At 42.5% G+C, this 16,193-nt stretch overlaps 2 protein-coding genes across 3 annotated transcripts in view; one reads left to right on the forward strand and one right to left on the reverse strand.

Moving 5' to 3' along the window:
* Positions 1-511: 511 nt before the first annotated feature.
* On the reverse strand, positions 512-5,057 carry ucmab (upper zone of growth plate and cartilage matrix associated b). The gene is made up of 5 exons (XM_084555894.1): positions 4,817-5,057; positions 4,622-4,684; positions 4,431-4,526; positions 826-924; positions 512-729 (listed from the first exon to the last, which is right to left on the reverse strand). The coding sequence occupies exons 1-5, from the start codon at positions 4,872-4,874 to the stop codon at positions 632-634; spliced, it is 414 nt and encodes a 137-aa protein (XP_084412020.1). The 5' UTR covers positions 4,875-5,057; the 3' UTR covers positions 512-631.
* Positions 5,058-7,969: 2,912 nt separating this feature from the next.
* The window catches only part of LOC311495299 (cyclin-dependent kinase 17-like), a 28,533-nt gene continuing 20,309 nt past the window's right edge, over positions 7,970-16,193 (forward strand). Inside the window, exon 1 of one of the 2 annotated variants that reach the window (XM_084554695.1) lies at positions 7,970-8,272. The gene's annotated coding sequence lies outside the window, so the exon portion shown is untranslated. The remainder of the gene's footprint in view (positions 8,273-16,193) is intronic. The other variant, XM_084554694.1, reaches the window with a different exon arrangement.

Consider the following 16,193-nt stretch of genomic DNA (forward strand, 5'->3'; position numbering starts at 1 on the left):
AGGGGGCAACTGAGATCCAATAGTGTAGTCCTCATTTGCACTTGGTCTGGGCCATTTGCAATGATTTTCTTTTATTTAATTTCCCAAACTGAGTACATGGATAGGATTTTCTTTCAGTAGTCCATCGTTCTGACTCCAGCTCCTCAAATATGAACATTTGCTGGTTTTCTTTGTCCATTTTTACAGTAATTTGACCAACTTTGAACTCTTGGGAGTACAATACAAGAAGAACCCAAGTCAAATTGTAGAAGTGTACCTATTTCTTGACATTTTCTAAACCAAATGCTTGTTAAAGGCAACCTTGAATAAATGACTAAATCAATGTCCATCTCAAATATGACCACTTTTACTGGAGAAAGTCAGGTATGTGGCAAATGGAAGAGGTGCCACTTAACATTTGGTAGAAAAGATGACATTTTGATTAAAAATAGTTGCTTTAACACATATATCAGTGTGGTCCCGAACATAGAGGAAGTAAAGCCTGACAATCTCACTCTGTAGCTGACGTCTTAACTGTGTTAGCAGTCATGCTCTTTAGAAAAAAGCGTAGTTGTTAAGGAAGTGTGTTGCCTTAAAACTTGGCAGCTGTCCGCTCACAGCATCCTGCCTCTCCTCTGACTTCCCTTCACTCTTAGATGGAGTGGCGGTTGTACTCGTGGGGAGGATGCATCCCGTCGTAGTGGAACTCCCTCCACTGCTCGGTGCTCTCTCTGGTCCTCTCGTCTTGCTCTGGAAGATCAGGAGGGTTTCAGTGGATGAATGAGCTCGAACAGTCAATGCACTCTTGTGTCTCTCAGCTGCATCAGACAGGAAGGGCGTACATACCGTCGTTCTGCTCTTCGGCGTGGCTCTCAAACTGGTTTCTCTTCTCCTCGTGAAACTCTCGCCTTCGTTCATCTGCAGCCAAAACCTGCCTCTGCTCAGCTGAAAGCACAGCGGGGGCAGCAGGATGAATTACCCGAGCATGAAATGATCAGCATCTTCTGCATCTCTAGCTTTGTGCGTTGTATTATTCTCGCTGCTATTTGAAAATAGATGAACCAGGCAGATTTTAGATTCTGGACACACTATTGTGAGTCAGCTTTAAAGGGGGGTTCTTGTTTATTTGGTGAAGTTGAAGTTGCTGCTCACTTGGTACCACAATATACTGAGTATGAAAGGAAGTACTGAATATCAATATAACAAATAAATAAATGGTTATACATTACAGTATTTGATCATTAATGATGGTGCGTCAACATGTAAGCAGCATTTGAACATTATAATTTGTTGAGGTGGAGCCTGTTGTAATCACTTTAGATAGTTCAAGCCAGTGACGTCAAGCCCCCTCCCCAGAAACACTTGAAGAAAATCCACTTTTTCAACATATTATGCAGATATTATACAATATTACATCATTTTACCTGTTTGGGTCTAAATATTTCAAATGAGGCCTAGTGAGAAGTTTAGAGGGCTGATGTCTCTTTGGAGGACTTAAGTAGACATTCCTTTTTTAAGAGTTTACAAGTAAAAACATTGGGAAAATCCTAACCTGAGAAGTGACATGGAAGTTGCAGAAGTTGTGTGAAATGAAAACTTCCAAGTAAAGTATAAGCAGTCCAGAAATAAACTCCAGAAATATAAAGGAGCTGTAGTTTCAGAGCTCAGGTAAAAGTACAGACGCATAGCCTCAACACAATAGCTACTAACATCACAAATCCACGAACATCAAAACACTGAATCACTGTGTCTGAGGACGCTTTCAAACATGGGCGAGCTATAGGTGGATTGTCTATCGGCATGTACCAGGACACCAAAGAACGGGGAGAAATCTTTTTGTAATGTATTTCAGGCGCACAATCTACTTTTAAAAGTCTGCCACTGACTCAGACACATAGCACAGCTCACACTGCAGCAAACACCTGAAAGAGTCCACAAAGACGCTCTGCTGTGGACAGCGGGCTGACTCTCTAGAAAACGTAGTTTATAGATTTACACCACCCTGAAAGAATCATGTAGAAATACTGCAGATTATGGACACATCAAGACACATCGGGCAGTGTTTCACTGAAAATAGAGACACAAAGATGGCTTATCATATGAATAAAAGTTTAATTTTGGGACATACCTACTTGATCTATGTACCTCAGACTACTGAAGCTTCATTTTAAATGACAGAATGTATTTTAAGAATTAAGAAGAATTAAGAAAAACCTTTATTTGTCCAGCAATGGGGAAATTGCAGTTTACAACAGCATACAAAAGGTCAGAAAAAAATATCAAGTGAAAAGTGTAGGGTATAAAAGATAAATGATAAAATAAAATAGAATAATAATACAAATACAAGTACTGGCATAAATATAAAAAGTAATGAATTGCACAGATGATTTGCTGATATTGCACAGACGGACCAGGTGTCACTGGGTTATTAAGTTGTACACAGTACATAGTGAAAGTGTTGAACCTTGATGTGTAACAGCAGCAGGAAGGAAAGACCTTCTGAATCTTTCCTTCACACAGCGAGGCTGAAGCAGTCTGTCACTGAAGCTGCTCCTCAGTGCTCTTACATCGTCATGACTACAGGAAAGGAGTCTTTCATTTTAATTTGGGAATATTGCATTTTTACAGAATCTGTGGACATATCATTCAGTCTTCAAAGGCAAAAGCTAAACTGAGTTTAAATCTCCTAATAGATTATTAAAAACCTCCTGCTTGTGACCTCCGACCCTCGGCTTTGGACGTACGAAGAAGACTCTGGCATGTTTAAATACTCTTGGCATGTGTGGACAAGTAAGTGAAACTCTGACTGCAGTAACATTAGAAAAAGACACCTGCTGAGACATGAAAAGGTTTGGCGTAGCCCTGCTGACCTTTTCAAAGTCCGGTCCTGACCTTTGACCTTTTAACTGGATTCTTCACACAAGTTTATGCATGCAGTGTGGATTGTTAAGTTATAATTACGAGGTTGAAAAAGATTAACTGCAGTCGGTCTAGCAAGTGAAAACCTATTCAGAGTGATGCTTATTGAGATTATCTAACTTGTGTTATTTGTTGTTCTCTTTCAGACACTGCACAGCAGGGTTAATCATCCATCGCTTTATTCATCTGACCTGCTTATGGCTCAAAAGCCCCAAACGTCAAACAGCAGCATTCGTTTGAGGTCTGATGTCGATGTTAGGATGTCGACACTTTTCCTCAAAATTAAATCCACCTACTGAACTGGCTGCATATCAAATATTTTCCATTGCAAATGTCATCTACCTGCTTGAGAGATGTGTTTTTGTATTAGCATGCAGCCGGAGAGGCTCTTCAAAGTGAGCAGCTTATTTGTCTCCGAGCTTATTTATCTGACCCCTTTCTGCCTCTGTGTTGGCACATTCCGCATTCAACTCCCAGCCGCTCACCCACTCACTCGTCCACCTCAGTTCTTTCACTCTCTGTGCTTTGTGTCGGTTTCATTCCTCCTCGTGTCTAGTTGCTGTTAGACACAAGTTATGCCGCTGCAGTTCGGAGCAGCAGGGTCAGTGTGTGCTCTCGCCTTCCTGCACCTAACAGCACCGTTAAATCACTCGAGAACAGCAAACATTGTACAGTATGTACAGATGTGCACTGGTGTGAGTGTGGGTGTGAGCTCCGTGCTGCCCTGTGGCTCCTGCTGCAGCCTCCAGCAGAGGAAGCCGGAGGTGGATTCTGGCCATACCAGGTCCAGAATACAGTGAACAGCTGCTGGCTGCCACCTTCATAAAAACATTCAGCCTGCCATCAACACGTACGCATTTTATGTCTTACAGTGATTCATTTTCATAAAACAACACAAATCCATCACTGTGGTTAAACTACACAGAGACACCTGTTTTCAGGGAAGTACTACACATCTTTATGTTCAAGGTAAGGACAAAAAGAGTGAACAAATACATATTATGTCTGGTTTCAAGAAGAATTCAGCTACTTAACAAACTGACTGGTGTACATGATCAGCGTTGTGGCTTGTTTATCTCTTAGGTGGAGGAGAAGGTTTCATTCAGTGCTTTTTAAAACTGAATACATCTTGCTGATGGTGCAGCGACCTGTTCTGTCCTTTCTTGTTTTCAGTATTGAGTCAACCTCTGTTAACTTTAGCTCTGGGTTTACTTGATTCATTCATATTTTTACAGGAACAATACACATTAAATGTGCTTAGTTGACATTTAAAGTTGCCCTTTGTGCAGAAGATGCACCATTAGTTTTACGGGCCAGTGTGCAGCATCAAAAACACACTATCTGACTTGAAATGAATCTTTCAGATTTATTAGGATTGTCGCAGCAAACTGGTTTCTATTGTGGTACTTTGGATTGCAGAAGCTCTTCTGTATAATAACACACAGAGTCCATTACTTACCACAAATACACACACACTTGGGCTGAGCAGACCACAGTCTACGGTGCTGCAAACAAACTCAAAGAGAACTCACCGTTGATTTCATCCTGAGACTTCGCCCCCCGCCTGCTGCGTTTTCTGAAGAAGTTTGAGGCATCAGCCTCCTTCATGAAGATCCTCTTCAGGGGACCTGCAATGGAAGCAGGAAAAAATCAGCTCAGAGCATAAAGGGATAAAAGAGGAAGGATGCATAGAAGAGGAGACTCAGCTTATGCAGCTCTTCACCTTGTGGATCTTTAGCACTGCCAGTGCTGCTGGGCACAGATGCAGAGTCGGCCTCTGGAGACACTGCGCCAGAGGACAAAACATGAAAGCTCTGAATTAAAACACAGACTCTATTCTCTCTAGACAAACAAACAGCTAACAATACAGTTCCTAAAAAAGATCAGGCTGAGTTAGATGAAGAAAATCCAGACTCACAGGAAAGTGCAAGAAGCACAGTGAGGAGACCCACTAGTGTTGCATACGTCCAAGACATCTTTAACTCTATGTCTGAAATGTTGAGAGATACGAGTAGTGAAGGAGCGCAGGGAGGACAGAGGTGAGGAAGACGTATGTGAGAGGTGGGGTGAGGAGCCTGGGGCAATACTGACTGCTTGTCAGTGGAGGGATGGAGGGAGGGACCAGATCTGAGCTGATAAGAGGCTGAATCCAACAAGCACCAGAGAGGGATTTGAAGTGACAGGAATGTGCTGAGGGTTTTATTTGGACTCAATAAAATATATTACTTTCCTCCTTTTTCTGTTGATCTGGCTGTAGTTAAAGTCAACTGAAGTGACACCACTTACGCACGGATTTATTGTATCACTTGTCAGGCAGTACGGGCCTGTGAGGGCCTGTTTCTGAAATCACAGGAGGAAAAGCGTAGGTCTCAACAACATAGTTTGAATATGATCCAGAAACAATGCATGAGAGACAACTAAAACACTACGATTTCTGAAAAAACAAATAGACAGAAAACAACTGACACTCAGAGCTGAAGCACGAGTTTATTGCCAAATGTCTCCTTTCCTGATGCAGGCCCTCAACAAGGGTGCTCTCTCTGCTCCGCATGAAGCTATGCCGGAAAGTATGCAGACTTCTGTTTGCTTGAGTTTTTCTTTTTTTTTTCCAACCTGAATTCTGGCTGGGCCCCAGAAAACAGTGAATGTCTAAATTGTTTTGCGGGCCAGTTCAAGGTGGAGAGATTGTTGCTCAGAGAAGTGAGATGAAATCGTGATGAAATGGAAGTGGGATTATGTTTTGCCCACGTAAGTGTGAGAGTACACTGGCACATTTTTATTATTCTAGCTGTTTACAAAAACATATTCAAGTTACAGTTGAATAATAGAAATGGGCTTTAAGTGCAGGCTTGTTTTTAATTTGAGGATATTCACATCTAAATAGGAGGAAAGGAGAAGGAATTAAAATCTTTTTCATGTACAGTTCTATAAACTCATATATTAGACCAATCAACATAATCATAAGCAAATTCCAACCTTTCACCTGCTTAACTGATGACCACAAAAATGAGGGAATACAGCACAACTGAGAAGAGAGTTCTTGATTTAACGTCCAATCACTTTTGGTTTTATTATTATTAAAAAATAGGACGTCACACATTAAAGATCTACACTCCTGAAACATTAGGAATAGCCTCAGTTTAAATCTGAGAGTCTGTACTTTCATTTTCATTGTACAACTTTAGCCCAAATGTGTTTCGATAAGCAGCTAAAATAACAATAACATGAGGAAAAAGTGTTTAATGTAGACAAACAACGCAATTACAGCAAATTAGCACATTAAATTAAAAAGCCTCTGGAGAATTAATTAAAAAGGAATATTGTGTAGAGGCGTTGTTTGTCTGTTTTCTAAGTTCACAGATTATCTGCAGGAAAAAACAAACAAACATTTTTCTTCATTTTACATAATGAAAAAGACAGCTGGGACACACTCTTAGCTCATCTGGTTGAGCAGGCACCCAGTGAACTGAGGCTGAAGTCCTCACGAGTTTTGATTCTGCGCCCTCTGCTACACGTCATAGCCGCGCTCACCTCATCACCCCCTGTCTATAGACATAAAAAGCTACAAAGAAAGAAGAAAAAGAGAGAAAAATATTAAATAAATAAAGCTAAGCTGACAATGAAGTCTAAAAGGACCAGAATGAGTATACGCAAAAGTGGCGGATTGTCCTTGAGAACCAGTACTGACTTTACATAGAGTATATCCACAGTCACAGAGGTGGACAATTGTTAGAGTACATCCATTTACAGCACGTATATGGATGTACTCTAACAACTCTAACAACTGTATAGAAGTATGAAGAAATATTTAACAGAATTATATTCAGCACCTCAAAATTGTACTAAGATGATAAAATGAGAGAATATACGACATAAAAGTGATACTGTCTAATCACTGAAACGTTGGTAAGACTGTACATGTGGCCGCACTTCTACCCCCATCTCTCACAGCAATATTAATCATACTTAGTTACACTTCACTACTAAATCTGTCTCAGGTTTCTTCTGTAATATAAAATGTTCAGTTTATGTTGAAACAGCGTCAGAAAGGTGTGAAGACGTCAGGATGTGCTTTGTGGTGATGTTAAACCGGACTGAATTAAACACTAAAGTGTTTCTGTTATTTAGCCCACTGGCTTAAAAGGGATTGTCAGAATAATGGAAACATGTCAGCACAGTATAATTTAATAGTACTACAAATCACAGCCATAGTAGAATCAACATCTCTCGCAGTTATTTGAAACAAATACTAAACACTGTAACCTTAATGACGCTGAGATTTAGTGCAGGACTGTTTAGTTTTCACTGGCGTCCCTAATGAATCGGCACGTGAGTGAGTTTATCTACACACCACTATTTAGTACATTTGTCTCAAGTTTCTTTGTAAAATATTTGTATGTACACCGATCAGGCATAACATTATGACCACCTTCCTAATATTGTGTAGGTCTCCCTTGTGCCTCCAAAACAGATGTGACTCATCAGAGAATGGACATGGGTCTTCTGAGGGTGTCCTGTGGAGTGTTGTTAGTGGGGGCCTTTGGGTCCTATGGATTGAGGAGAGGGGGTCTCTGTGGATCATCCCACAGATACTTGATCAGTTTGGGATCTAGTGAATTTGGAGGCCAGGTCAACACCATGTGCTGTTTTTCATGTTTTTCTTTGAGTTGTTCCTAAACTGTTTTTTTGTGTGTGTCAGGCTGCATCCTGCTGGGGATGGCTGCTGCCATCAAGGAGTGGGGTGGGGGTGCCTGGTCTTGTCTAGGTGTGTGGTACATGTCTAAGTAATATCCACATGAATGCCCGGTCCAAAAGTTTCCCAGCAGAACATTGAATTGTCACAAGATGGTCAATGTTATTAACTTCTCCTGTCAGTGGTTTTAATGTTGTGGCTGGTGTATCTTTGTAGGAGTGCAACATTTCTTCCAGTAGGGGTCGCTGTAGGGTCGCGTTGGCCTCCTCTTGTGTCCTCTCCTGCACCGACAGTTAGGTGGCGCTGTTTCCCCGCAGACATTTCACCAGCTCGGCGGTGTGATGGCAGCAGGCAGCGTCAGCAGAGGACACACTCAGATCAACTAGTAATCACCGACGTCCCTCACACTGCCATGGTCTCGTCGACCGTATAACCTGCCGCAGAGCGTCCTATTTCCTCCCGGGAGTGAAACTTTGAGGCGTAAAAAAAGAAGCCATGCTGCTGGACGCCGCTGCCCCGCGGATATAAGCGACACTGCGGAGCAGAAAGTACACACAAAGAAGAAGCAGTCGGTGTATTTTTTTATTTTTTTTTTTCACGCTCGGAGGGAAAGACGGCATCCGGCCTGAGAAGAAGCTCCGAGGTCGGGGACTCCGGTCGGAGCAACGCTACTCGTTTCTGGTGAGACATTTTTTTTTAGTTTCTGTGGATTTAACCCAGCTAAACAGTGGCTGGAGAACAAGTTAGAGCCTCGACGACACACTGGAAACATTTCCACCCGTCTGCGTTGACACTAAACGGGTTTAACAATGTAGCAATGTTTACTTCACAGCCTCAGTTTGAATGCAGTCGTTTGTTTGTGTGAGCTGTTGGTCACCGGCCAGTGGCTACATTTCACCAAAACAGCCGGAGAGGTTGGTTTCACGCTACATCGAAGTTAAGAGACGGGGCCAGCAGTTCATCATTTCAGAGTTAAACATTAGTGTCAGCTCTGTTGTTAAATAGCACCAAGAGCAACACAAACAGTCTGCGGGTTGGTTGTCACTGAATAAAAGGGAGGGAGGACTGACTGACTGACTGACTGCTCTGCATGTATCGTCTTGCAGAGTTGCCACCAAAACATTCGCTGACCCACATTTCGGAGATGTCCTGTCTTTCTGGTCCACATTTTTTTCTCAAACTACTCGGAGCAGCGTGCAGACTGTACCAGTCTCCGAGCTCACACACAGACAGTGTTTCAGCTGCTGAATGGAGGCCAGGACAGGAGCCTGCATGGCAAACAGCTGGAGAAAAAGACGGATCTCTGCAGTTTCTAGGAATCCCTCCCATAGAGACAGCTTTTAACTCCATTCCTGTTCATGTCTTCTTCCTACACCCATAACCTCAGTTTAGTCCAAAATGAAGACATAGCTCTCATGCTGTTACCAGCCTTATTCAAACTGTTAACTAGAAGTTATGGGGCTAAAACTGATCTACTTAGTAGTAGATTGTGCTTCCACAAAAACTCAAATGTTCTTTTATTCATTTAAAGAGGTGTTGGTTTCATTAACGGACATTTTGGAGGCTTGACTTTATTACACTCACTTGTCAGTTCATTAGGTACAGTAGTGAAAACAAATCAGAGTCATCAGGAAACTTCATTTATCCTTCAAGGAAATAGTTTCTGATCCTCCCATAAAGTGGCAGTTGGAAGGAGACGGAGTCATATACAAATAGAATAACAAACAATATAAATATATCTTAAAAAATGAAATATTGCACAAAAATTCACAGTTTGCGCAGGTAAAACGAGTCTGAAGTGTTAAGAGTGACCAACACTGAGCTGGTGTTGCGTTCTTAGTTTAACAGTCCTGGACTAATCTTAGCTTCCTGACTGTCTGTATGATCATTTTGGAAGACGTGGTCTGTGGTGCTCTTAAATTGGATTCAACATCTAAAATGTTCCTGTTGCTTAGCCTTGCACGCAGACTAAAATGGGGTTGTCAAAATAATAGTAACGCGTGTCGGTACAACACACCACAGCCTCCAAAATGAAAACACTGTTTCACTAGTGTACCTGAAGCGAGTGTATAAATGGCAAAGGAACTGTACAGCTTGTGCACGGGTGTGCAAATTGATTACAGCTTAATGGAAGTACAGTTTATTGCAGGGCTGTTAGGCTGTGTGTACCCAATAATAAAGTCATTTAGTTTATGTCACAGTATGGTCAATTTGTGCAGTGTCACATATTAACCGCTCAAAGAGTTTCGTTGTTATGCTCAGCATCAAACTGAACTCGTCCAAGTATGATGCAACTATTTTTGTTACTTCTATTATGAAAATGTCTCGTAAATGTAACGAAACATGTACCATCTCAGCAGGTAATTATTTTCATTATCGGATCATTTGCACGAATCTGAATCGATCATCAAAGTATTCATATTTGAAAAAGGTTTTTTTTTTTAGCACCTTTGCTTGGGATCCTCACCTGTAAAACAGCTGTTGATTATTTATCTGTTGACAAATTCCTTCATGATTTGATTGCTGAAAGAAATATAAAATCATTGCCCTGGTTTAGAAAAATGAAACTTTGTTTGTAGCAGTCGCTATAGTTCAGTAGTAGAACAATAAGATATCTGATAAATGGTGCTTCTCTCTTACTTTAGTCTTTTTTTATTAGTCCAAAATAAAAAGCCATTTTAAAGATCAAATATATAATATAAAGCTCAACACTTTCTGATCTAAACAAATTAGTACAAATCTGAAGAGGTGTATCCTCTAACACAAAACTGCCTGGCTGCAGAAACAAAAATAAGTGGTGGGGTTTAAAACCCAGATGTAGTTGTTAATGTTTAAAGTTTTATTGTTTCCTTGGTGTCTGAATGAAAGAGCTTTAACAGCGCTTTCTCTCATTTCCTGTGAGTAGGTTTCAGTTTGACAGCCATAAGCTGCTGAGCTTCCTTGTGAGATGCGCGTCGTTCGCGGCGTCTTGAACTCTTGTCCGTTTTGGGGTCACAGTGCCAGCTATTTGGCTCGGTACCTGCACTAGGGCGGGGAGTTGTTGGAGGACAGTGTGCCCGTGTGTGTTGGTTTGACTTGGGGTCGTTCCCTTGGTGAGGGCCTTGGGGATGGTGGTGGCAGGGTAACTCGACCCGCTGTGAAACAGCTGTAGCCGCGCAGTGCTGATCTCTCGAGTCCCAGTGCAGATCAGATGATGGTCCAGTATGTGAATGTGGGTGTGGGGGTGTGAGCATGCACATGATTAAAAGCAATGAAAACACACTCAAACCAAACCTTCATAGACCTTTTGGCCAGTTTTATCTCCAAGGTAACGTGCCTTTTACCAATACAAGTGGGAGCTCTCCCGACCTGTCTGTCTGTGTGTGTGAGAGAGAGCTCATGTTTAAGCAGCAGGCCAAGACAGCTGGCTGAAGGTTAATGTGTCACCACTCTCTGGGGGACAGCTGCTATGTCACAGGCACCACTCCTGTCTATAGATAGCCGTGAATACAAACTCTTCCACTTTTCTCTGCTGCATTAACACAAGAACTCTGGCTCCGACATGCAGCCCGGCCCTCACACATGCAGTTGCCCCACAAGACAAATGCCGCCGCTTGCAAGTTTGGCTGCTTCCACTCCCTGATTCTCGATCTCTGCCTGGAGCTGGAAGTGTCTGTTGATACTAAAGACCCCCTCCAGCCTCGAGCCAGTTGGCAGAGGAACCTGTGCGAGTTATTCAGTAATAACTTACACAGCATATCTGGGTCGTCATCTGCAGTATTAATGTCCGAAGCAGGTGAGGGACAAATATTGCCTATTTTCCCGTCACTCTTGGCAGGATTTGCTGTCTGAACACATGTCTGGTCTTTATTTGGACGCAGACGCACATTCATTCAAACCAACGTTATTACAGCCAGCAAGGCTTCGCATATTTGAGATGCATGGTGTCATGTGTTCATAATTAACTTCCCACTGGTTTAATAAAAAAAATCCCTTTTAAATCTGTTTGTTTTTTTAATTAGCTAAAACTGGAACCCCTTCATCCCGTTCAGCCCCGACTCATGAGGGTTTTTGTTTATAATCATGGACAGAGAAAGCAGACCATTGTTCAGTGGATATAAATACATATGGCTTCCCCTTTTAACGACATTATCACATTTCCACCTTAATTTAAGCTTGTCCACAATCAGTTATATGATCCATATCAGAGAAATACAAACTGTAGAATCAAATGAATAGTTGTGTTGGTATTGAGCACTTTTGAGAGTCGATTTATTGCTATACATCAAGCATAAGTCCAAATTATTTGCCGTTTCTGTCTTGTTTAACATGGCAGTGTTGTGCTTTTCGTCATTGTAAATCAAATATCTTTGAGGTAATTCCCAATGAGACGCCATTTTGAACTTTGGTTGCCGGCTGTGACTCTGTCAGTATTTTTTTAAAGCCCAAACTGACACATCTCACTCTCCAGACTTTCAGTTTATTATTCCGCAAGACAAATAAAGGGAGCAAATCCTTGCTAATGAAAATGTGAACAAGGATTATTCAAGTATAGCTGGACAAACTAAGTTAAATAATTGACTAAAAATGGCTGATTATAATCTTTACTTAAACACAATCAGAAACAAGATAGCTCTTTAACTGTATCTGGCCTGCAGGCTGCCAGGAGTTACTACAAAGACTTCTAAGAGCTGTTTGTGTTTGCACTTTGATATGGAAACTGATATTCTGATAACCCCATCCTGCCGGCTGCCCTTAGTTGAGATAGTAGCCTGGCCTGTTGTTCCCTTTCAATATCCATGAAAGGCTACCTGCTGGTGCTGCTGCTGCTGCGGCGAGGACGAGGACAGACGAGCGGGGAGGGGGAGGCTAATTGTCGCTCTCTCTCATGCTAATGGTCTCCTCACAAATGAACGACAGGTGACTCGAGTCAGGCTCAGATCAGATGAGCTCACACCTAAGCCATTATCTCCTTAATGAAGCAAACAGAAGTCTGTAACAATCGTGCTGCCTTTTATATAGGATAGATGAAGAGTATCAGCAGATATACTGACAAACACGTCACAGAAATATCCAGCAGCTGTTAAATCTTCAAGAGCCAGTGAGTGAAATGTTTTTTATCCCTGCCAGTTTTAAATCGTGTGTACTTTAATTCTCTGTTGCTCTCTTCAAAGTATGATTTAATTCCTCTGGTCGTCTTTTTATTGTTTAGAACGAGTTGGAAACGCGTAACTATGAAGTTTTTCCAAAAATTTTAGGGGACTGAATGAACCTCCTTTGTGGTGACACTAGTCTGCTGCCTGCCAGATAAAATCAGTCTGCTGCTCTGAACCCAGCTGGGTCCGCAGGCCTTATCTGTCACAATTCATGCCGGCCTTTCATCCCATTCACAAACTGTTTTCATGTGAAGTGTCAGTGCCGGTTAAGATATAGCATTCTCATTTAAATGGCACGTTTAATTTCACACTCATGGTTCGTGGTCTTTGTTTGTGAAGGGCTTTGTGCTTCTGTGATTTTGTCGTCTTGGCCCATAATATTCAATGTTGGTTTCTTTTCGTCTATATATCATTTTGCATTCCAGAATATTAGCTTATTCTTGAAGCAGTTCACATTATTCACGTTTGGGTAACTTGAATGTTAGCAATAAAAAAAAACTACTGTTAGTTATCTGACAAATGCTCTCTATTCTATTAGTTATAGAACCGATTAATTGAGTCAAGGCACTGATCAAACCAAAATGGCAAACATCCTCTTAGCTACGACTTTTAGATTGTAGTGCTTTAAAAACTGTTTGGCCAAGGGGCTGGTGTAGCAGTAGAATCAGCCTAAACAACAGCTACAGTCAATATGTGGCATTTACTTGAAATCAAAACAACGCATTTAATATCTTATCTGATATCAAACATTTTAATATCTTAGAACACAAGATGATTTCCTGAAATGTGTCCTTTTATCTGTCCTGAAGTCCAAGACCTCAAAATATTTTATTAGCTGCAATTTAAGACCAAGAAAAGCTTCAGATCGACACATTTGTGAAGCTGGAACCAACGAAAGTCGGACATTTTTTATGAAAACCTAATTTGCAGATAACTATGCAAATGCTCGGTGTAGATTTAGTGCACTAACCTGCAGTATTGTACTTGGTCATCTACTATCTGACTGCAGGCGCTGTTCGGCCACGGAGGGAGCTTATAGATGAGCAGGCCTGTCACTCAAGCTGCTGTAACCATAGCAGCAGTGTTAATCAGCCAGTGTTGAATCTTATTGCCTGTGAGATCTGTGGTTGTGCGTCACAGCTCTGGCCTGGCCTCCTTCGGCCACAGGCTCTGGCCAAGGTGTCTGTTGCTTCTCTCAACTGCACACAAACCTTCATCATCGGCCCTGACCTGGCTGTCAGCACCACTCAGCCCTGTGGACACAGGTGACATGTGTGACTGGAGTGAAAGCAGGGTGACCGAAAATGTGTGTCAGCGAGGACGTAGCAAAGAAAGGAGGCAAATTTGATGACACAGTTTGTGAGGTTCAGACAGATTTTACTGTTAAAGCTTCACCTGCTGCAGTGTGCGTGCGTGCGGGGGAGCATGCCTGGTTACCATGCTCAGCATCACGCAGCACCCCGCTACATTCTGCATCGCCCTAAAAAGCCCACTTTTTACTCAGCACAATGCAGCCTTTATGTAAAACCCCCTTAATGGAGCCAGGTCCTTCACTCATGTCCTCATTGTCTTGGCCAGGTTGAGAAAAGGCTGCTCTTTAGAAATCCGAGGCTGAGCTCACCCGTGAATCATGCCAGCACTCAGGCTTGTTCTCTGTCCTCAGCGAGGCAGCCAGAGAGGAGAGGCTTTTTTTTTTTTTTTTGGGCTCCTATTCTCCCAAAGGCGGTGATGTTGGGAGGTTTACTGAACCCTGTGGGGGTCACGTAGAGGTTGCGACCTTGGTTTTCCTGTTTCTGTGTGTGGCCCAGACAGCAGTCAGCGTGCAGCAGGGATAGTGGCTGCGGTGTGATTGGTTCATCAAGCAGAAATGGAACAACTGCACAGAGTCTTGCAGTGAAGGTGGCTTATGAAGCACTGGCTTGGCATTGCAGGGCTTCCGTGGCGGGGTAGTGGTTCATCACAGCAGCAACTCTGGCCTTACCCTTTTAGTAGCTCTCTGTCCATCGTCAGTTACTATTCACACGCTGCAGCAGGAAACAGGAAAATGGACAGAATCCATATAGAGCATATGGCTATTGTCTCAGCACTGCAGCATCTGTAATGCTCTATCCCCCCTCCTCTCGCCTGTTTCTCCTGCACCCACCCCGCGGTTTTCTGCTTACTGTGCTGCCAGAAAGACGGCGGTAGAGAATGGAGCTTTGCATACAGGTTGAAATATCAGTTTGTTTTTAAGCTAGGAGACACGTTAATGTGGGTACTGATGGAAATGCAGACATAGTCATGGGGGAGCTGCAGGGGCTGAGGCGGGGTATAAGGTGGCGGGAGGGGGGGGGTCGGAAAATCAGCATGCATGCAGCCTCCTGCAGTGCTCTGCATTTTCAACATGGAAAAAGCAGCGGGGGTTGCCGTGGCAACAAATCCCGAATCAGCGCAGCACTCGGACCCCTCCATTCCACACACACACCCCCCACCCCCCCCACCACCACCGGTTCCCTCCACCTCCTCCTCTCTGGCTACCTCCCAGCGGATCTGGAGCTCTCAGACCTCAGACCGGCCTACTTAGGGGAGCAGGGATAAAGCTCAGAGCAGGGATCATGTCCAAAGCTCCCCACACTCGATCCCAGAGCAGGAACGTGGGCCAGCGGATACGGGTGCACAGTAGACACAGACCCCCTCTCTTCTTCTTCTCTCGTTGCTGCCGTTAACTTTTTCCACTCAGAACTCCCAGAAAGTGTTGTGTATGCTGAGAGTCTGCTTCACAGTAGGCCATATTAGGCTTATTCATGAGATGTGCTCCGATGCTTATTGTATACATTCATAAATTAAGAGGGGATTCCAGATATCACCATGGAAACTGGGGAGGGAACAACTGCAAAAAACAACACTGAAAGGTCTGTCAGTTTATCCCAATTTGATGCCTCATAATCCTGATTTGAGCTTACCCCAGTGACTGTAAACACAACAAAGGATTTGGGCCGTCTAGAGTTATATCTGAAGTTGGCCTGCAACTACCGACTGTGATTATTATTGATTAACATGTAAATTATTTGGAGTTTATTAAAGTCTTTGATGTATAAAAAAATGATGGTGCCAAAAATAATATCTGCATATGCCTTGTATTGTCAGGCTAACAAGATATTTAGTTTACAATGAAATAAAAATGCAGCAGAACTCAAATTTAAGAAGCTAGAACGACAAATATGACATTTTTTGTTAAGTTGTAGACTTACACATTTGATCATTTATCAGTATTGTTGCCAGTCATTTTCATTTTGTGGTGATTAATGGATTAACATAAGACATAACATAAGACTTTTATTTAATCCCACGTGTGGGAAATTTCCTTGTTTTCCTTGATTCAAGGTGGAAAAACCTGCTCTGATGCACAAACTATTCAATCACAAGTGTCTTCATGTGTAAGTCGTCTCCTTCAGGGCTCGCTCCAGCAGTAGAGACTATTTACGAGT

This window comes from Chelon labrosus (assembly GCF_963514085.1).
Source record: "Chelon labrosus genome assembly, chromosome: 11".
NCBI classification, from domain to species: Eukaryota; Metazoa; Chordata; class Actinopteri; order Mugiliformes; family Mugilidae; genus Chelon; species Chelon labrosus.

What these genes read in the sequence shown, in the direction of transcription:
- ucmab (XM_084555894.1), bottom strand. Translation starts at nt 4,874, where the DNA reads ATGTCTTGGACGTATGCAACACTAGTGGGTCTCCTCACTGTGCTTCTT. An exon ending in CAGTGCTAAAGATCCACAAG is followed by an intron (nt 4,527 to 4,621) that starts GTGAAGAGCTGC and finishes CTTCCATTGCAG; the next exon opens with GTCCCCTGAAGAGGATCTTC. An exon ending in CGCCGAAGAGCAGAACGACG is followed by an intron (nt 730 to 825) that starts GTATGTACGCCC and finishes CTGATCTTCCAG; the next exon opens with AGCAAGACGAGAGGACCAGA.